Source organism: Corythoichthys intestinalis, chromosome 8 (assembly GCF_030265065.1).
Source record: "Corythoichthys intestinalis isolate RoL2023-P3 chromosome 8, ASM3026506v1, whole genome shotgun sequence".
In the NCBI taxonomy this organism is placed as follows: domain Eukaryota; kingdom Metazoa; phylum Chordata; class Actinopteri; order Syngnathiformes; family Syngnathidae; genus Corythoichthys; species Corythoichthys intestinalis.
In genome coordinates, this window is record NC_080402.1 from 7496686 (window position 1) to 7519398 (window position 22713).

Consider the following 22713-nt stretch of genomic DNA (forward strand, 5'->3'; position numbering starts at 1 on the left):
TGTGCGTCCGTGACCAAACAAAGTACATACTGTATTCCTTTCTTCATAGAAAGTTTGTGGTGTTTACTTTGGACTTTCAGTGCTAGGGTATTGACGAGAGATTGACCGATATGAGTGTTTCAAGACCGATACCGATTATTAGTAGTTAGAGGGGTCAATAACTGATTTTTGGAGCCAATAGTCATTTGCAGTAAAAGTGTGAAAATTGATTTAAAAAAAAATAATGCAAACAGTAAACTTAATTGAAATGCCTAAAGCATGTTTATTGAATCACACAAATAAAAAATAGCAACTCCAGAAGTGCCTGAATTCCTAGACTCAAGAAACATTTCCTATAAAGTTGAATTAAAGGTTAAATATATCCAATTAACTCGAGTAATTCGATTAGAAAAAAAAATTCAAATAAAATTTTGCTGGCTCAGGTATTCGTTTAATTAAAGTGGTGTTATAATGGTTTGTTTTGAAAGTGTTTGCATTTAGTTTTATTGATTTGGGAGGATACACTGCCTTGTAGTGGCAACTGTGAATATGACATAACTCATTTCACATGGCTGAATCCAGCTGCTCCCTGTTAAGACCAACATAAGATCTGTTTTTGTATGAACTAATGTATTTTTAATGCATTCGTAATTTGTTGATTGGTATATTTAGCCGTTTTTATGGGAATGTATGTTTTAACCATTTGTTAAGAGCATTGTAAAAAAATAAAAATATCATTAGAATTTTATAGCATTTAAGCTAGCGGACCTTTGCTATGTAAGTTGGCCAATTGTTCTTTTTTTGTACTTAGATCCTTAATTTTTATTATTTTTTTTTGCGGTTTTAGGCTCAGCTTAGGTAGATCAATTTTTATGTTCCTTATCCGATTACTCGATTATTCGAACTAGCTAGTTAATCGATTAATTGACTACTAAAATAATCGATAGCTGCAGCCCTAAAATGAATAGCTCTCTGGGAAAAAAAGTTTTAACATGTTACTGTCCCATCATGCCGCCTTCATAATGCGAATCATTTTTAAACAAGAAAAACTTAGAAAAATGCTTGTCATCAATAAATAGGGTTGGGCATCGAGGAATCAAGCATCGATTGGAACCGGTTCTAACACTCCGATGCTCCCGGAATCGTTCGAAATCTAAAATTTCGATTCCTTGTTTCGATGCCCAGACCGCCGAGCCGAAAAAAATTGCTTGAGTTCAAAGACTGATATTTATATACAAGTTAAAATTACCCTTGTGAGAAGTTCATTTAATTTAAAAAATCGTCGAGAAGACTTTAATATAAACTATGCAATTTTTTTGACCCTGCATTTTTTTTTATCCTGCCTCTTCAAAGAATCGGAATCGAAAATCGTACGGAACTGGAATCGAAATGTGAAATCGGAACCGGAATCGCTAAATATCAAACGATGCCCAACACTATTAATAAATGCTTCATTGAGTGAGTCCAGTTAAATGCGCACACACACACAAACAAACACACCCCCACACACACAATGATTTGCTACAGCACACTAGTGTTGAACAAGCTAAACGATGATTGACACATTCGGCGTCTTTGAAGGTAGCGCTGCCAAGCTTCTCTGTCAAGATCTTCAACACCTGCCAATCATCGTTAACTTTAACGAGCAAACCCGCAGTGCACTGCTGACCAAGAAAAGCAACAGGAGGGAGAGTGAGGCTGTACGAGCATGAAATTAAAAACCCGATCCTTTTCCGATCCCGATCCACCGGATTCCGATCCTCTGAAAAATGGCGCGATCCCGAGTCTCTATCCCTAGTTTTAAATTGACTTTTTCACATTGGCCGGTCGGATTAAAAAAAGGCAGATACTGATATACATCATATTTTCGAGAAATCGATTCATTTTGGTTTGCTTGATTGTATTTCACGTTTAAAATGTATTTTTGTGTGCGTGTGTGATTCTTTCTTATACTAGCAGTGAGCCGCATTTTTAGGATCATAGGTTTAGAGAGCTTAGCGGCGGGAAATGTGATTTAAATCTGCTTGAAAATAAGCTGTAATTGAGCACACCCCTAGGGGAAATGTAAAATTAAGTAATTTAGAGTCCAAAGTTACAGATTTAAAACCACATGACACATTTGAAAAGCGTATTACTATAATTATCGGACTATAAACTGTTACTTTCTCCCTCTTTCGATCTGAGTAGCGGCTATTTTTTTTTTTTTTTTTAGAGGCTAATAAGCTGCTTTTTTGGTCATTAAAAAGGTTTTTAACCCCATAAATACTGTGTAAACCACAATAATGACATTTGGTATACAAGTGGGTGATTCACATTAAAGTTATGCAATACGTTACAGTAATGAAAGACATCTAGCAAAGCTAGCTTAAAATAGCAAAATACTATGATGACTCAGTATTTTTTTTTTCATTAACGATTTGAGCTCCCAAATATTTTATTTCCAGTAAAATATCTCGCACGTCTAGCTGATTTTATATCCTTGTAGCATACCTGTTAAGTTGTAGAAATTGCAAATAGGGAGATTTCTGTTTGCCAACCCCGATGACGCGCGCGCACGCGACAATCGCTAAGACAAAATGCAACCATTTTTTTTCAAGTTCATTTTGGTCACAACACTTGTGTAAAAATTAACTGCACTGTCAAAGAACCTCTTTTTGGTGGCATCAGAGATAGTCTTCAACTTGCTCCATGTATTGTCTGGCATCATGTGATACTGCTATGTTGCCTATGTCATGCCAGTTCTCCTTGTTCCTGTAATCAACATCTAGGATATCCTCAGCTTTCCTGATCACATCCATTTGCACAAATTTGGACATCAGCTTCCTCAGCAGCCTCTTCATCTCATCAACCATCACTCCAATTAGGGTTTCGTCAGACTAAATCAGCAAGATTAAAAACATTATTTACATCATTTAGAAAATTAATCATATTTGTTTTTAAAAGTATCTTTGTCATGGCAGTTTTTTAATTGAATTGTAACCTAGAATTGAAACTTTATATTTTTTGTTTCAGCACAGTAATAATGATATAATGTAATAAAATGTATAGTATACACTTTAGCTTTAGCATAATAGCGAATCTAAATGATTAAACTTCAAGTAAGTAACGATATGCTTTCTCACTTAAATTCATATATTGTGGGGGTAGGACCGCAGTGGTTTAATATTCCATGATGTATGATCCACGAAAACACAGAGTAAAGCAGCGACTTCTTCCTCATCGTTCTCCCATCATTAGCTCTAATCCTATTAGCATTAGGCTAGTTAGCTATCGCTGGCACGTAAGACTTACGGCAATTACGTTGACGAACGTCGTTTTTCCCGAATACTGGAGGCCGACCAGGGTCAGCTCCATCTCTTCCTTCCAAAATAAAGACAAAAAAATTGACATTTTTGGAAAATCGGGAGATTTTGCTTTCTAATCGTGAGGCGTGAGCATTGGGGTCAAAATCGGGAGTCTCCCGACCAAATCGTGAAACTTAACAGGTCTGTTGTAGGCCTTAAAAATATGAAAGTTTAAAAGTCGCAACTGGGCCACAGCTTAAATTTATGCGCTCAATCGCATGATTTGTGTTCTAACTGTTCAGAATCTTATCATAAGATCTTATCATAAGATTCTTATCATAAGATTATCATAAGATTCATCAGAATCTTATCATAAGATTCTGAACCGTTAGAAAACAAAAACAGAACTAATGGTTCCTCACATTACTTATGTGAGGAACCATTAGTTCTGCTTTTCAAGTTCCCGCCATTATTCAGCCGATACAGTGGAAACCACTACTATGAGACGCTTGCAATTGTTTTTCTCGTTTCGTTTCCATCCCGCTACAGGGAATCATCGCCGAATACAACAAGAACCACGACGTGAAAGAGGACGACGACACGGACAAGTTCAAGGAGGCCAGCTCCAAGTTCCGCAAGTTGTTCGGCATGCCCGACGAGGAAAAGCTGGTCAACTATTACTCATGTAGCTACTGGAAGGGCAAAGTGCCGCGACAAGGCTGGCTCTATCTCAGCATCAACCACCTCTGCTTCTATTCCTACCTACTGGGCAAAGAAGGTTGGCGCTAGATTAGAATTTGGCAAAGAGCACTTTCGTTTCAGCTAATACAATTTTTACTCTTTCATGAACATCTTTGCATCAATGTCTCAATGAATAGCCATTCATTTATTAACAATTTGTAAGTTGGATTTTACATCCTTTTCAAGAAATCTTTGTGTCGTTGGCTAAAAGCTAAGCTAACAGCTAGCAAGCAACTGCTATCTTGGAGAATGTGAATCAAAACTAGCTTTGACTTCATAATTTTTAAATGTTAACACTTTTATAAGTAGGAACCTATTGTTTAAAAGCCCATAAAAAGAATAGTGGGGTAATTTTTTAAATTGACCTAAAAAAAAAGAAAAAAAGTAATCTACTCTTATCTCAAATTAACGTGACAGGCTATAGCACAGGTGTCAAAGCAATGGCCGCGGGCCAGATTCAGCCCAGTTTCATCATTTTGTGTTGCCCACTTTGACTTTTTCTGTATAAAAATAAGAGAATATGAACTTTTTTCCCCTTAATTATTTAAAATACATTTTGAAATATACTTTAAAAAGTAAAGAATAGACATTTTTTTCAAACATTTTAAATTAAAAATGTCAAAATACAGTTTAGTTATTTCCTTTTTTGATTAAAAAAGAGACGAATGGAAGAAGAATATTTCCTGTTTTCCCCTCTTTTTTTAAATACAAAAATAACAATGTAAATAAAATAATAACAACGAAAACTAAATCAATACTTTTGATCGCGTATTTGGAAAATTTTGAGGCTGACAATGTCCTCAAACGATGACTCGACTTTCAAAAGACTTGCATAGACCTCATAATGTTAATATAATATATTAATGTACATTATGAAGTCTATGAGAGTTGTCAATTCACTCGATAATCGATTAGTTGTTGATTAGTCGATTAATCGTGTCACACTGGGACTAAGAAGGAATACGAAACTATGGGGAAAAAAACTACCGTATTTACGGTACTAAAAAAGTGACACATCTGCTCTAATACTTTTCATTTCAACACAAATATTGCATAACACCGCCCTCTGGTGCTGGATTCATAACAAAGTTCGACAACCAAACCGTGTGACAAACATCTTCGTTCTTTTATAACGCTTCAGTCCAATCATTTGTTTGTTTTTCAGTCAAACTGGTGGTGCGCTGGGCGGACATTACGCAGCTGGAGAAGAGCGCAACCATGCTGCTACCGGACGGCATCAAAGTCAGCACGCGCAGCCAGGAGCACGTCTTCTCAGTCTTCCTCAACATCAACGAGACCTTCAAACTGGCCGAGCAGCTGGCCAACATCGCCATGCGTCAGCTGCTGGACAACAAAGGCTTCGAGGAAGACCGTTCGCTACCCAAACTCAAGAAAAAATCGCCCATGAAGGTGTCGGCCCTCAAGAGGTGACTCAGTGTGGACGCTTTCTTTCCCCCGTGTTAATCCGCGTCTGACAATTTGGTTCTTTCTGCAGGGACTTGGACGCCAGAGCCAAAAGCGAGCGCTACAGGGCACTGTTCCGTCTGCCTAAAGACGAAAAACTAGACGGGCATACGGACTGCACCCTGTGGACTCCCTTCAGCAAAATGCACATTCTGGGACAAATGTTTGTCTCCACTAACTACATCTGCTTCACCAGTAAGGAGGAGATGCAGTGCAGCCTCATCATTCCTCTTCGCGAGGTCAGTTGGTGGGAAAAGTACAGTTGTAGTTGTATGTCCTTTCAAAATTAAAGAACATTTTGCCTTGGATGCCCGATCCATTTTGGTAGGTTTAGCTCTGTTAACATCTCCTTCATACACGATTTCCATTCATTTCCTATCGGGGTCAAACGGTTGCGTGTCCCCCTTCAGCAACAGTAGCTAACCTCATGAATATTAATGAGGAGGACATTTGACATCTTACTCTGAAATTTAAATGAATTGAACGATCGCAACTAGCCAGTCCCAGTCCAAATGGATCGGGCGTCCAAGGCAAAATGGACTATGGAGGAATCTGACCTTTTAGCCAGATTGCCGGCATCATGCCAGCCGAACCGTTGGACCCACGCTAGCCCAGCTCCAACGACCCGAGCCAGCGAAAACCCAACAAACAGGCCAAAAGGCCAAACTCTGCGCATTCACCTAAGTCTTAACCCCTTGTACTGACTCCCTTTTGAAAGCTGGAAAAAGGCTTGGAAACACAAGTTGACAATTTATTTAGGTCGACAGCAGTCAAACGGCAAGGCAAAACAGCAACAGACCCAGGCGAGGAGGCAGACTCACCATATCACAAGTTCACAAAAAGTTCCTGAGAAAAATCACAACGATAAGTTAAACATTGTCTTTTTCAAAGCTCTCGCGAGGCAGGCCGTGGGTAGGAAGAGGGGTGTGTTTGGGTCTTCTGTTACAGATTTTGGCGATCAAGTTCGTGTATCACCGTTGCTGGGTCATGGTTAATGAGGCAACAGAGGTGGGAGGTTCGGCGCGCCTCACCGTCTGAGAGGCGCTGAGCTATCAAACTTCTTTTTGTTATCGGGTGTTGTGGTAGTACAGGACGTACCGCCATTAGTTCTGGACTGTCCTGAAGAGCTGATTGTGGGATTTTGTGTTACAGACGTGGGCTTGTAGATATGTTGCCTATCACCTGGTAGTCAGTGTTAATCTTGCTCAGTCTATTAGTATATCAGTATATTCTGCATGTTTTTTTCTTAAACTATGATATAAATGTTGTTTATTTTATATTGAGTTTGTTTGAGGAATACAAACAGTCAAACAGTAAATGGGAGAAAAGATGCTATTCCCTGATTGGTTATATTAAGTGTGTCAGAGTAATACAAACAGTCAAACAGTACATACAAGAAAAGATGATATTCCTTCAGCTAAGACGGAAATTAAAAGGGATGCCAAAAACAACACTGGGTTGCAGACATTTGAGCTAATCCAACGGCCAACTTTTAGGTGACCATCGTGGAGAAGGCGGACAGCTCCAACGTGCTCCCCAGCCCCGTCTCCATCAGCACCAAGAACCGAATGACCTTTCTGTTTGCCAACCTGAAGGACCGGGACTTCCTGGTTCAGAGGATTTCAGACTTTCTGCAGCAGACACCATCTAAAAGTTGCTTGGAGCGGGAACTCACCGCCAGTCTCAACAGCTCCGACGACGAGGTAAGAGCTGACGTTTCGCCACGCGTCATTTGTTCCTCAGCTTTCGGCTTCCTAAATGTTTTTTTGGCCCTTCTAGGTTTACGGATCACTTTTGTCCAGCAGCCCGCAGCACAGCTTGAGCTCGGAGGGCGACCGCTCCTTCAACCTGAACGACAGTAGCGTACCTACTGCCTCGCAGGCCCTCATGACCATGTACCGACGCCGCTCGCCTGAGGATTTCAATCCCAAATTGGTGAGTTAATCATTTTCTAAAGTAATTCACTCAGATAAGAGGGATAGAGAAATAAAAAAGATACATTTTTCAGGCTAAGGAGTTCCTGAAGGAGCAAGCGTGGAAGAACCATTTCTCAGAATTTGGCCAGGGCGTGTGCATGTACCGGACCGAGAAGACAAAAGAATTGGTCCTTCAAGGCATCCCCGAGGGCATGAGAGGGGATCTATGGCTGCTGTTCTCTGGTCAGCATTGACGAATCAATTCATTTCATTTGCACACAAACGAATACAATGAGGGACGTGATCGGGTTGGAACATTTTGGACATGCATTCTTGCACGTCATGGTCAAACAATGAAGAAGAATCAATTTCACTTTGTTGAAAAAAATCTGGAGGGATAAGTTCTCCATCACAGTCACGCTAGTCTAATAATGCATTATGACAAAGCAAAAAGCTGATTTTAAGTCACAATTATTGGGGGAAATGTATGTTGTCCTCCACTTTTCTTCACTAAGTAGCTACACATGGTTACTTGTATTTATTTAGCAACAAACAAATTAAATTAATACAAAATTTGACATTGAAACCGCTTTCATGCATTGCTAGTGCTAGCATAACTTCCCTCAGCTTAGCTAGCTGAAACGCTAAAACGTTCAGTCTGCATTGTTCAACTTTTGTCGCATACTAGAGCCTTTTACACAGTATTTTGAATAATATCATTGTCACTGACGTCCTGTTAGCTTCGCTGTCGTTACGTAAGCTACTCCGCGTTAGCTTCTGGCTTGTGCAGCTAGCCTCCAACACATGACTCTCCATATTTCTGTATTTAAAAAAAACAAAAAACTAATGAAAAATAATATATATTTTTTTTAAATATATAGACAAATAAATGAAAAAACTAATAAAAGATAAAATAAAACTAAAATATAAACAAAACAGCAATACAAAAAAAAAACAATTTCATCTTGTTTTTCTTGATGAAAAATCAAGACTAATTTCATCTAGTTTTAGTCGAATGAAGGCAAACACATTAAAAATATCAAATAAATTTTTTAAAAAAATTAATAGACCCTAGCACAAAATATGCAAATAACAATTTAGAGAATTAAATGTTTAAAAATATGAATTTTAAATTTTTTAATTATTTTTTTTTAAGCACTTGTTTACTACCATTGACGGCGATAGTTAGCAGGAGCATACTATGTGGTAGTATGGCAAAATAACTGGTGAATATCAGTGTTTATTTTATAAACAGCTCTGGTTTGTCTATCACCATTAATAGCTGTGAACGAGTTAGTATTCAAATTTAAGAAAAAATATTAAAATATATACTAGGGCTGCAGCTATCGATTATTTTAGTAGTCGATTAATCGATGAACTAGTTGGTTCAAATAATCGAGTAATCGGATAAGGAACTTGAAAAATTAAAATACCTGAGGTGAGCCACAAACAGTATAAAAAATGAATAAATAAGGATCTATGTATAACAAAAGAAAAATTTGCTAACTTTCGTAGCAAAAGTCCGCTAGCTTAAATGCTATAGAATGCTAACTTCTTTTTTTTTTTTACAATGCTCCTTTTTTTTTTTTACAATGCTCCTAACAAATTGTTCAGACACATATTCCCACAAAAAACAGCGAAATATACCTATAAACTAAATTACGAATGCATTAAAAAACATCAGCTCAAACAAAACCTTAGCTTACATTGGTCTGAACAGGGAGCCGTTGGATTCAGCCATATGAAATGAGGCAGACCAGAGGAGGGTGTATCCACCCTAATCAATAAAACAAAATGCAAACAAAATAAACCATTACAACGCCACTTTAATTAAACGAATACTCGAAGCAACAAAATTTAATTTGAATATTTTTTTCTAATCGAATACTTGAGTTAATCGATTTATCGTGGCAGCACTAATATATACATAAATATGGTCTATTGACACCACTACTTTTAGTGCGCAAGCCTAAAGCTGTCAGTGTGAGGGGAAAAAAAACCAAATCGCACCTAAGTATCCCGCATTTTCAGACGATAAGCCGCTACTTTTTTTTACCTCACTTTGAATCCTGCGGCTTATAGTCCAGTGCGGCGTATTTGTTGATTTATTTGGGTTAATTGGAAACACTTTATTTGACAGTGGTGTCATAAGACTGTCATAAGACACTATCATAGGCATTACTGAATGCTTATGACAGATGTCAATAAGTGTCATCCGGAAAATTATGTCACTAACTCCATTTCTGTCCAGCTCAGATATTTTACATCCGTTCAAAAGTAAAATATAGTAATTTGCCGAATGACACTAAGGGACATCTGTTAAAAACATTTATTAAAGCTCATGACAGTGTCATGTCATAATTATGATTGTCTAATGCAGACATGTGCAAAGTCCGGCCCGGGGGCCAAATGCGGCCCGTGGACAAATTTCATCCGGCCCCCAGCCTCTGTCATAAAATCAGTAACATCTGGCCCGCACAGACTTAATAAATTGGTCAGCAGTACTGCAACCAGCATATGAAGTAGCTTACACACGAAATGCTGCTCCTCATTTACCCACTAAAAGGCAGCAGCACTTTAACCCTTTATTTCCAAATGTATCACATTTGATACAACTAAAATTTCACGATTTTCAGACTAATTTAGAATTTTGACTTTTCTTTTTGGAAAAGAAAATGATGGATGCAAGTCAACACATGCATCTGCAGGTTCCATTAAAAAAAAAATAATAATAAATAAAATAAAAAACATGATTTAGCATGGGTTATAGATATTAGAGCGCTTATTACACATATTTATTTTGACTTTTCTTTTCACAAATGTGAAAAAAAGGTTTCATTAGGACCTTAATTTTCAAATTTTGGGATTCTCTGATAATTGCTTCATGTTGCAGGTATTTAAGGGCTAAGCAACATTACTCCGTGTGACCCTCTACTTCCAATTTTCTAAAATGGCGACAATCAACAAAAAAAAGTTGACTGTGACGGCCGACGCTTCAAGAATAGGTGGAAATTGGACTATTTCTTCACTAAAATACACAATGACTGTGTCTTGCCTCATTTGCAAAGAGACAGTCGTTTTTTTTAAAGAGTTCAATGTGAGGCGATATTACCAAACAAGACACGCTGACGTGTACGACAAGATTACAGGGCAGATACGCAGTGAGAAATTGAAGCAACTTGAAGCTAATTTGATTTCACAGCAGTAGTATTTCGCAAGAGCCCGAGAGTCGAAAGAGAACGCCGCAAAGGCTAGTTGCGAGATTGTTGAAATTATTCATTTAAAAAATAATAAGGCAAATGTGAATGGCTGGCTACATTTTGCTTAAATATATTGTTCTACGTAAAGGACATCAGCCAAGGTCGGCCCCCCACATTTTTACCACGCTAAATCTGGCCCCCTTTGCAAAAAGTTTGGACACCCCTGGTCTAATGACTCTAATGTCTTTTTGCGCCACTGTCAAATCAAGTGTTACCAAATATCATAACTAGCAATTAATGAAACAATTGGAACAGTAACTACAGCAATAATTAGCACAGAACATGAATTTTGATTGTTATTTGCATCTGTAGAGCGTCAATGCATGCTAAGAGGCATGTTGGACAACAATAGTGTTGACAGCAGGTGGCAGCAGAGGTTGACTGTGTTTCCCCTAAGGGAGCAGTGATAGCCAAATGAAGCTTCTTGAAGCAATGAAGCTTTGCACCCAATTGGTTCAAAGCTTTGTGGTGGTTCATTTGGTCTTATGACAGTTGTATGATGCCGCTTTCAAATAAAGTGTTACCGGTTAATATATTTTGGCGTAAATATCCCATAATACAGTGAGGACAGCTACGGCTTATAGTCAGGTGCGCCTTATAGTGCGAAAATGAATGTAATTCCCAGACTTAGCCAAACTATGAAAAAATGTGCAGAAAATACGGTAAGTACGGTGATTCTCGTGAAATTTTTTGTCCATTTGTATAAATGTTTTGTCGTTCCCAGGCGCCATCAATGAAATGGCTACGCATCCTGGCTATTACGAAGACCTGGTGGAGCGCTCCATGGGCAAATACAACTTGGCCACCGAGGAAATCGAGCGGGACCTCCACCGTTCTCTGCCTGAGCATCCCGCCTTCCAGAATGAGATCGGGATCGCCGCCCTTCGCCGGGTGCTCACCGCGTACGCCTTCAGAAATCCTAACATTGGATACTGTCAGGTAGAGTGCTCTGTTTCTGCGGCGTGACGCGAAAATGACTCCGTTGTACTAATCCTAGTTGCATCACAGGCTATGAATATCGTGACGTCGGTGTTGCTCCTCTACGCTAAAGAAGAAGAAGCCTTCTGGCTGCTTGTGGCGCTTTGTGAAAGGATGTTGCCAGACTACTACAACACCAGGGTTGTCGGTCAGTTTTAAAAAAAATCTTCATAGTATGTATCATTTTTCAGAACTTAAAAATATGCCCATCCTTCCAGGCGCTCTGGTGGATCAAGGCGTGTTCGAGGAGCTGGCTCGCGAGTACGTGCCCGAGCTGTACGACTGCATGCAGGACCTGGGCGTCATCTCCACCATTTCGCTGTCCTGGTTCCTCACGCTCTTCCTGTCGGTCATGCCGTTCGAGAGCGCCGTGGTGGTGGTGGACTGCTTCTTCTACGACGGCATCAAGGTCATCTTCCAGCTGGCGCTCGCCGTGCTGCATGCCAGCATCCACCAGCTGCTCGGGTGTAAGGACGACGGCGAGGCCATGACGGTGCTGGGCAGGTAAGAGGGTGGTGACGAGAAACGTCAGGTGTCAAATTCTTGTTGTCTTGACGGGATATTTGGTGGCGGTAGGTACTTGGACAATGTGACGAATAAGGACAGCACCTTACCACCCATCCAACATTTGCATTCGTTGTTGACGGACAATGGAGAACCGCATCCAGAGGTGGACATCTTTAAATTGGTCCGCAGTTCTTACGAGGTATCTTAATCATAAGTTTTGGTGTCTGTTCCTATTTCTAGGTTTTCATGCTGCAAAAAAATCAAAGTCTTACCAAGAAATTATGTCTGTTTCTATAACTCATCGCACTTAAAATCAGATAAAATCCTTTAAAAAGTGTAATTTCAGTAGGAGATAAAACTTTTTTTTTTTTTTTAACTTGTTGGAAGCAAAAAGTAACTTTTTTAAAAACAATTACTGTATTTTTCGATTTTTTTTTTCATAGTTTGACCAGGGGTGCGACTCTCTGAGTAAAGTGTGAAATTATTAACCCTGTTCTAATTGGTCTCAAAAGGTTTTGCAAGTATTTAGTTTTTAAATGAAACCTGTAGGAACCCCATGTTCACTCATTGGGTGTCATTGATAGTGATATATGAAACAGTCTCTCTTAAAATGAGCTGTTTTTACATTGACCACATAGTAACTATGGCAAATTACCACTTACAACAATTTATAATTCATCAACCATCTGGACATCAACCAACTGGATTGGATGTCTATCACCGTCAGTCAGTTAAAAGCGTGCATGCAATACACACAAGTATATTCTTTGTCCTCTGTGAAGAATGGCTATTACAGCAACTTCTATACGATTCTTCAATGCCAGCCTCCCAGATAAAAAAAATGTATTTCATGTCTATCGCTGTCAATAGTAGAGAATTAGTGATAGGAACCTGCCAGCTGGAAACGATACTGAAATTCCTTTGCTTTCAGAAATTCGGCTCCATCCGCGCCGACGTCATCGAGCAGATGCGTTTCAAGCAGAGACTGAGAGTCATTCAGACCATTGAAGACACAACTAAACGTAACGTGGTAAGGAATTATTCTAGATGTCTGACACGTTTTTTGGGCCATGAGTTCATCAAAAGCAATTTTTTGTATAATACCTGAACATAGTGTTGTACGATATGATGACTTTCAAGATTTTACACATTGTAATTATCGCCATAAATAGACCTGTTCCTGCAATGCATTTTGCACAGCAGAGGGATCCCAATTCATGCCGACTTGCTATGTTGATAGGTTTTCATATCCTATAGTAGTACCATGACTCAGTCTCAAGATGTCAGTAGTTCGCCAACGGACCTATCGCTAAGCCACACCCCCAAATCAGAAAATTCGGACACCAACTGAAGACCGTTAAGAGTTGCATTTAAATACACTGTGTGGTTGTGAATTAAAACATATTTTTAAACTTTGACTTTTCAATAACCCTATGGTTCAACACTGTTCGGGGGTAACTGTGATTCTGATACCAGGTACCCTGAAAGATTTGAGGGAGTATTTCTTTTTTTGTACGTTTTTCAAAGCCTAAAAGAAAGCTCACCCCGTGCAAGTGATGGATAAGGCTCTGTTGTCGACCACGTAAACAACTGTATGTCCAGACAATAATTAAGACACTTGTTAGCTCAAAGTTAAGTTGATGATCTGCTACTTCCCACTCCTTTTCGAGTTACGTATGTACTGTATGTATTTGTTATTAATTTTTGTTAAAATCAACATGTACTATTGTTATTGTTTTCCCCTATTCTTGCTGTTTTTGTTATTACTGCTCGAAATAAATTAATCAATCAATCAATCAATCAATGATCGATTTGTAAAAAAATAAAAAAAAATTGATAGCATGTAGTGGTGCAACGATCAGTCGATTAACTCGAGTAATTTGATGAAGAAAAAAAGCTTCGAATCAAATTTTGCTACTTTGAGTATTCGTTTAATTTGAGTGGCGTTAAAATGTTTTGTTTTGAAAATATTTGCATTTACCGTACTTTTATTGATTTGGGTGCATACACTGCCCTCTAGTGGCAACAGTGAATATGACATAACTCATTTAAAATGGCTGAACCCAGCTGCTCCTTGTTAAGAATAAAATAAGCGAATATGTTTTTTTTATGTGTTCGTAATTTAGTTCATAGGTACTGTATATTAAGCTGTATTTTGGGGGGGGGGACATGTTTGATTTTTTAAAGCGTATTTTTGAAGAAAAAAAAAAGTTTGACTGCCTACTTGTTCACTAGCTTGTCACTACATTAATAGGATAAAATATGACTAAGCTGTCAAGACACTAAACTACAGGGTAGCTAGCTAGTGTGTACATAAATATATAAGCTGTTTATTTTGACTTTCTTTTCTTTTAAAGAACAAACACACCAACATAACGTTATTAAGTAGCTAACGTCATAGCTAGCGAGATATTCGGTAACGTTACAGTAGGACAATCAATGCTGGCATCTTGACAATTTATACATTTGCAACACTATCTGTGGGTTTAAGGCAGGGGTGTCCAAACTTTTTGCAAAGGGGGCCAGATATGGTGTTGTAAATATGTGGGGGGCCAACCTTGGCTCACGTTTTTACGTAGAACAATTAGGTCTGTTAAAATTATCGCGTTAACAGGCGTTAATTAATTTTTTAAAATTAATCACGTTAAAATATTTGACGCATTTAACGCACATGCCCCGCTCAAACAGATTAAAATGACAGCAAAGTGTCATTTCCACTTGTTACTTGTTTTCTTTGGTGGTTTTCTTCCCTCTGCTGGCGCTTGGGTGCAACTGATTTTATGGGTTTCAGGCTTCAACACCATAATTATTATTGACGTCAACAATGGCGAGCTACTTTTTTGATTGAAAATTTTGCAAACTTTATTAAAACGAAAACATTGAGGGGTTTTAATATAAAATTTCTATAACTTGTACTAACATTTATCTTTTAAGAACTACAAGTCTTTCTATCCATGGATCGCCTTAAGAGAATGTTAATAATGTTAATGCCATCTTGTTGATTTATTGTTGTAATAAACAAATACAGTACTTATGTACAGTATGTTGAATGTATATATCCGTCTTGTGTCTTATCTCTCCATTCCAACAATAATTTACAGTAAAATATGGCATATTTTATAGATGGTTTGAATTGAGATTAATTACGATTAATTCATTTTTAAGTTGTGATTAACTGGATTAAAAAATGTAATTGTTTGACAGCCCTAAGAACAATATATTTATGCAAATTTTAGCAAGCCATTCTGTGCTTCACATTTGCTTTATTATTTTTCTAAATTAATAATTTCAACAATCTCACAACTAGCCTTTGTGGCGTTCTCTTTCGACTCTCGGGCTCTTGCGAAATACTACTGTGAAATAAACTAGCTTCAAGTTGCTTCAATTTCTCACAACGTAAACTTGTCATACATGTCAGAGTGTCTTGTTTGGTAATATCGCCTCACATTGAACTCTTTAAAAACAGCGACTGTCTCCTTGCAAATGAGGCGGACACAGTTGTTGTGTATTTTTGTGAATAGTTCAATTTCCACCTATCCTTGAAGCGTCGGCCGTCACAGTCAACTTTCTTTTTTTTCATTGATTGTCGTCATATTAGAAAATTGGGAGTAAAGGGTCACATGGGGTAATGTTGCGTCGAGTGCTGCTGCCTTTTAGTGAGTAAATGAGGAGCAGGATTTGGTGTGTAAGCTACTTCATATGCTGGTAGCAGTACTGCTGACCAATTTATTAAGTCTGTGTGCGGGCCAGACATGATTTATATTAGGACAGAGGCTGGGGGCCGGATGAAATTTGACCACGGGCCGCATTTGGCCCCCGGGCCGGACTTTGGACATGTCTGGTTTAAGGTAATAATATGATAGAAATCACTTAACTTACCCTAGAATGCACAAACAACATTGCTCCTTGATAGTGTTGTCATCAGCAACTTTGATAGTGAGCTTGTGGGGTTTCTTGTTTTTAAGTTGCGATAATGGTCTCCTCTCTGTAAATTTTAGTACCATTGACATTGGCTCCACAGCATACTGCAACCCTCTCTGTCTGCTTCAAAATGAAATATTTTGATTTAAAAAGAAACAGGTCTATTGTCTGCTTTAGTTGTGCAAATTCAGAAATTTGAACTCCCGCCATCAACCATAAATTGTTCGTTCGAGAGAATTTGACAGAGTCTCGGGTTGTTCGAGTTTTCCAGCGATAGGTTCATTGGCCACCCTTGCCAACCGTACAATGAGAAATGATGCGAATGCGAGTGATTTCAACGAGCGACTGAATATAATCAATAATGTCGTGACATTTTCAGGTCCGAACTATCGTCACGGAGACTGCTTTCAGCATCGACGAATTGGAGGAACTGTTTGTCCTTTTCAAGGTGGAGTCCCACTCAGACTTCATGAATGATATATAAATGATAATATTTTAGTCTATTTGAAATGAAACACATTTTGTACCCTGTTGCTAGGCGGAGCACCTGACTAGCTGCTACTGGGGAGGCACAAGCAGCAACCCGACTGAGCGCCACGATCCTAGCCTTCCCTACCTGGAGCAGTACCGCATCGACGTGGAGCAGTTCAAGGGCCTCTTTACGCTCCTCTTCCCCTGGGCCAACGGCGCCCACTCGGACCCCTTGGCGGTGCGCTTCTTTCGCCTGCTGGACCACAACGGCGACGCCTTCATCAACTTTCGGGAGTTTATCAACGGGCTCAGTAAGTGCATGCACAACCCTGTCTGTTTTGCCCTGCATGCCTTTGATGTTGCCTTTATATTTCAAAGCAAGAATTGTTCGTGGTGGCCTGGTTGGGTCCCTTATTTTTAGGACAACGCATGAGTGACGTAATCACCAAGTTTAGAGGCTTGTAAGGTGGCGTGCGATCTCCTGAAATAAACCATAAAATAGTGATTTCTTCCTGTTTTAAAGGTGTTCTGTATCACGGCGATCTGACTGAGAAGCTGAAACTCCTATACAAGATGCACGTTTTACCTGGTGAGAGGACGAAATGGCGAGGTGGCAACGCGCCCTGCGTGGAATGACACGATATTGCGTTTTTTTTCCCCAAGAGGTGAGCGGCGAACACGAAGAACCCGATTCCGCGTTCGAGGCCACGCAGTACTTCTTTGAAGACATCACTCCGGAAACATCCATGGGTAATTGAAGAGTTAGTTAAAGTGCATATGACACCAGAAAGTTTATTTTATATTACACACGGTATTTTTTGCTCCTGAATGAAATGGACCGCTTGCATGTGTGTGGAAGCGATCAATATATTTTAGGGCTGTCAAACGATTAAAATTTTTAATCGAGTTAATTACAGCTTAAAAATTAATTAATCGTAATTAATCGCAATTAAACGCAATTTAAACCATCTATAAAATATGCCATATTTTTCTGTAAATTATATATATTCTGTAAAATTGTTGAAATGGAAAGATAAGACACAAGATGGATATATACTTTCAACATACGGTACATAAGTACTGTATTTCTTTATTATAACAATGAATCAACAAGATGGCATTAGCATTATTAACATTCTGTTAAAGCGATCCATGGATAGAAAGACTTGTAGTTCTTAAAAGATAAATGTTAGTACAAGTTATAGAAATTTTATATTAAAACCCCTCTTAATGTTTTTGTTTTAATAAAATTTGTAAAATTTTCAATCAAAAAATAAACGATTAGCCCGCTATTGTTGATGTCAATAATTACTTACACAATGCTCATGGGTGCTGAAGCCTATAAAATCAGTCGCACCCAAGCGCCAGCAGAGGGCGGCAAAACTCCATAAAACACAATTAACAAGTGGGCATTTCACTCTACTGTCATTTAAATCTGTCTGAGCGGGAAATGTGTGTTAATTGCGTCAAGTATTTTAACATGATTAATTTAAAAAATTAGTTACTGCCTGTTAACGCGATAATTTTGACAGCCCTAAAATATTTTTTCAACTTTTTTAATCCCGCGCCTTAAAAATGAGTGACTTCCAGCTAGAGTCTCGGATTGAGGAAGAAGGCGGATGTGACGTCAAAGAATGAGATAATCCCTATAATTTAGCCATACTATTGTATGCAGAAGGACTGCGGATTCAGCTGATTTTGAGGCTTAATTTGTTTAGTTTTCGCGTCTCGCCCGCCCAATGTGGTGCAGGCTTTTGTTGCTACACCAGGGAGAGTGGTGTGAGCCTTTTTGGGTGTCGAAATGATTCTGTTTACCGCGAAGAATGGGCAAAACAAGTCCGACTATCGAGGGACCATTAGACGGACAAGGAAGTGAGTAAACTACGTGTTTTATATTATGTAAAATACTGGGAACATGGCATGTTTTAATAGGGAGGTGGCTGGTATTTTGTGGGTGACAATGCTCCCTGTTGACCGGTGAAGGCGGGAGTGCCCGTCTTGATCGGCCGGCGACCAAGCTGCTGGTTTGTCCACCGTCTCCCTTGGCCGACGACCGTCGACTTGTCGCACACCATGATCGCCGGCCGATGAAGGCGGGAGCGCCCGTGCTCAGGCAACCACACGCTCTCGTCTCTGCTGCATGATTGTGTCGAGACTTCCACCCCCCTCGGCCCTCTTCGCGTGCTCGCCTAGAGAGCGCTATACTCGCCTTGGGCTCGGGCAGCCACACACTCCTACATCAGCCGGTTTTTCCACCGAGAATGCGCCATTTTCGGCATTCATTCCCCCGCTGTGTCCCCGGCAACGAGCACTCCTGCCCGCTAACATTGCCCTGGGTCAGGCGGGACTGCCTGCAGGTTCCGCAGCAGGGGAACGACAAGCCGAAAGTTGCTCGCCACCAGGGGCTGGCTGATCGGTGAAAGCAATCACCCCCGCCGCTGTGTGTGACATGAGTCGGGGTAGTTTTGTGTGATTTTTCGTGTTCGAAAGGCAAAGAAGAGACTTGGAAGAGCCGCTTAGTTTAGGTTAACATGTAGCCTAGGACGCACTCTCCTCTTTGGTTTACACTCTTTCATCCGTCTCACAGTCCCCGGCATGGAAATGACAAGAGCCTGGCTTACTCCGGGGACCTAAAATACTGTTAGGGAGGTTTAAGAAGTCTGCAGTTTTGACCATTATGCAGTATTTTTGCCCTGTGGTATTGAATGAATGCATTTTTTATATTTCATATTCTATTTAGCACAAGACTGTTATTTGTCAAGACCATACCATTTATCAATCGGGGTAAAAATACTTGGATACAAAGAAATATCCTGTTAAAATATTGGCATTGAGCGATAAAAACAATAATGACATTTTGTTTTGCCCATGCAGTTTTAATGACATTTTGTTTTGCCCATGCAGTCTGCTCTAGTCATCAGCCTCGTGTTTGTATCTCTATCGCCTTTTTATCGTTCTGAATCTTTCCTCCTCTCTAAATACGACTCAAACATATATGGCTGTATATCAAATACTTCCTCTTGATCAACATTATTCTTTAAAAAAACTTGAACACAGACACTTGAACCAGAATCCCTGAAAAATGCTTCCTCCTCCATCGGGCTCAATGCTAAATCTGCTGAAATCGCTCTTTATCTGACGTTATCACCAAGATGGAGGCGCCAGAACACTATAATGAAAGTAGGAGCTAAGCGACAGATTTAAAGACGCATATCTCGTCATCTGCGCTTTGCCAAATTGTTGTATATAGTGGGATTGTCTCAAAATGTGATTTTAATTCCAAAAAATAATGCTATTTTAGATTTTTTTTTTTTGTCATGTCATATGTACTTTAAGAGTAAATTGTGGGGCCATTATGTCACTTTTGAATGGATGTAAAAGTTGCAGAGTGGACAAAAATGGAGTTACTGACAAAATTTGCCGGATGACACTTCATGACATCTATCATAAGTATTCAATAATGCTTATGACAGTGTCATGTTGTAATTATGACGGTCTCATGAAGCCACTGTCAAATAAAATTTTGCCAAATATGGTACAGGTAGTCCCCGGGTTACGACGTACAGTACTCAACTTACCCGATTTCGACTTTACGAAGCTAGTCTCATCTGTCATGTTGTCTCTAGTTGTTTTTTTTTTCTGCATAAACAGTACCTTATTGAACCTCACAGTATCTTTTTTTTAACTTTACTTTATTAATATGACATGTTCTGTCCTCACTAAACGTGAAGTTGTTCAGCTTGACAGACATCAAAAAAGGCAAATGTGCTTTTTGAAGCTTTTTACTTCCTCCACTTTTGACAATTAGTAAAGCTGTTATACATACATGTGCACTTTAGTGCTGCAACAATTAATCGATTAACTCGAGTAATTTGATTAGAAAACAGCTTCGAATCACATTTTGTTACTTCGAGCATTTGTTTAATTAGAGTGGTGTTGCAATAGTTTGTTTTGAAAGTGTTTGCAGTTAGTTTTATTGATTTAGGTGGATACACTGCCCTCGAGTGGCAACAGTGAATATGACAAGTCATTTAACATGGCTGAATCCAGCTCTTCCCTGTTAAGACCAACTTAATTTTTTGTTTGAGCTGATATGTTTTTTTGTTATGCTTTCGTAATTTAGTTTATAGGTGTATTTAGCTGTTTTTTTGTGGGAATATGTGTTTTAAAAATATGTTAAGAGCATTGTAAAAAATAAAAAGTTAACATTTTATAGCATTTAAGCTAGCAGCTAAGATCAGGTATTTTAATCTATTTTTAAATGAAAGTGCAATTCTGCAGTTTGAAGAAACACTCGCAAATTTTATTTTGTATTCACATATAATGCGCTTTTGATAGCGCAATCTTAGCAAGCTTTTTTTTTTTTACATCTCCTAAAATTGAGTTTGATTGAAACTAACCCTAATCGACTACTAGAATCATCAACAGCTGCAGCCCGAGTACACTTATTTTCAAAACGACACACATTTTAACAATAAAACACACACAAATCAATTGGTGTTCAAATGTCCATCTAGTCTGATCAATATGTAAATTTAGTAGATAAAATTAGCCTACTTTGCCTAACAAACGTGTGCTAGCTGAAATTTACGAATGCTAATGTATTTACAATTCTGATAAAAAATCGATCACACGTAACTTCCCAAACTGTAGCTTTAAACTTAATTATAAATGCATACACAAATATATATTAGCTGAAACAACTTACAGCCTCATGTGGGCCAAACCAGAGCGCAGCTATCCTTTATCCATATCAGACAGCTGAGTCTGCTTCTCAGTCATACAAGGCGACAGTCCAGCCAGACCCAACGCTGCAGCCAGAGGGCAGTGTATCCTCGATCGTTAAACAAAATACAATACTTTTTGGATAGTTATTTTGTACGCGAAAATTCGGTTTACGTCGCCAGCGTAGGAGCCGTTCGTCGTAACCTACGGACAACATGTTTTATAAATTACATATCAATAAGTACGTTAAAAAACACAAAATGGTAAACCATTGTGTGTCAACAGGCCAAGATACAAAGAACCGAAAGGAGAAGGACGACGGCTTTGTCAGGGTCACGTTCAAAACAGAAAAAGGTAAGCACCGAGAGTACAAACAAAAACCATGACTTCAGTTGTTCCACTGGTGACTTGTTTGTAAAAGTCTTCAAATCCCACTCTTTATTTGATTATACAAAGTTATTACGTCAGACAAAAGGTAGCGTGAACCTTCCTTGAAATGGCAAAACAAAATCTCGATAAGCGTTTTAGCCCCAGGATATCCGGCAAAACTTCGTGGAAAACCCCGTCAGAACAAGTTGACCTATTTTATGGGCATTCTTATGACTATTGTTATACGGTTTCTCTATTTGCGGGCATACAAGCGTCGTCGGGCGTGAATGAAGGCGATGACATGGCAGCTAGCATAGCAAAGTTGAAGGTTATACAGAAATTAGCGAGCGAATGTATCAAGTTTTTACATAATATGACAAATCTTTGACCTTTCAGGAAAGCTCTGCCTGACTGAAAAGCTTAGTTACTTCAGAAGTGATTTATTTTGGAGTTTAATTTAGCTGCCACCCTCCCAGCGAAACTCTTTTAAAAAGTTTTAGTTTTTAAGAGCCACATGATTGGGAAAAAAAACCGAAAAATGTAATGTCTTTTGATAAACGTGTCACTGTGACTCATTTCACTTGTGCTTTTTCCAGTCAAGAAGCTGAACACTCCCGACTATCGCCACTACTTGAAACTTTGGAATCACGACAGCAAGTCCACAACAGAGCGCGCCAAAGATCTCCCGAAGCTTAATCAGGTATTTATTACATTCGGCTACCAATGACTGCGATTGGCGTTCAGTATTAAAAGTTTGTGAGGGTACTGAAACGTGATTGTTTCAGCTAGAGCTGTCCCGACTAGTCGACGTTGTCGACGTCATCGATGACATAAATGCGTCGACGGGCAAAACATACCGTCGACGGGTTTCCTCGTTTTAGTTTGAGTATCTGCCGATCCCGATATTTCCCGATCCGATTACATTTTTTTTGCTCCGGATTCGATTCCAATCATTCCCGATCATTTTTCCCGATCATATACATTTTGGCAACGCATTAAGAAAAAAATGAATAAAACTCTGACGAATATATACATTCAACATACAGTACATAAGTACTGTATTTGTTTATTATGACAATAAATCCTCAAGATGGCATT

General features: G+C 39.0%; 1 protein-coding gene across 1 annotated transcript in view; it reads left to right on the forward strand.

Annotated features, from left to right (window-relative positions):
• The window catches only part of tbc1d9 (TBC1 domain family, member 9 (with GRAM domain)), a 46432-nt gene that overhangs the window by 16935 nt on the left and 6784 nt on the right, over positions 1 to 22713 (forward strand). Inside the window, exons 4-20 of the mRNA XM_057842416.1 lie at positions 3813 to 4041; positions 5170 to 5431; positions 5500 to 5707; positions 6965 to 7171; positions 7248 to 7403; positions 7477 to 7627; positions 11369 to 11583; positions 11653 to 11770; positions 11841 to 12126; positions 12199 to 12328; positions 13061 to 13159; positions 16430 to 16498; positions 16589 to 16832; positions 17045 to 17110; positions 17185 to 17271; positions 21532 to 21600; positions 22212 to 22315. Coding sequence (XP_057698399.1) covers positions 3813 to 4041; positions 5170 to 5431; positions 5500 to 5707; positions 6965 to 7171; positions 7248 to 7403; positions 7477 to 7627; positions 11369 to 11583; positions 11653 to 11770; positions 11841 to 12126; positions 12199 to 12328; positions 13061 to 13159; positions 16430 to 16498; positions 16589 to 16832; positions 17045 to 17110; positions 17185 to 17271; positions 21532 to 21600; positions 22212 to 22315 — 2700 coding nt within the window. The remainder of the gene's footprint in view (positions 1 to 3812; positions 4042 to 5169; positions 5432 to 5499; positions 5708 to 6964; positions 7172 to 7247; positions 7404 to 7476; positions 7628 to 11368; positions 11584 to 11652; positions 11771 to 11840; positions 12127 to 12198; positions 12329 to 13060; positions 13160 to 16429; positions 16499 to 16588; positions 16833 to 17044; positions 17111 to 17184; positions 17272 to 21531; positions 21601 to 22211; positions 22316 to 22713) is intronic.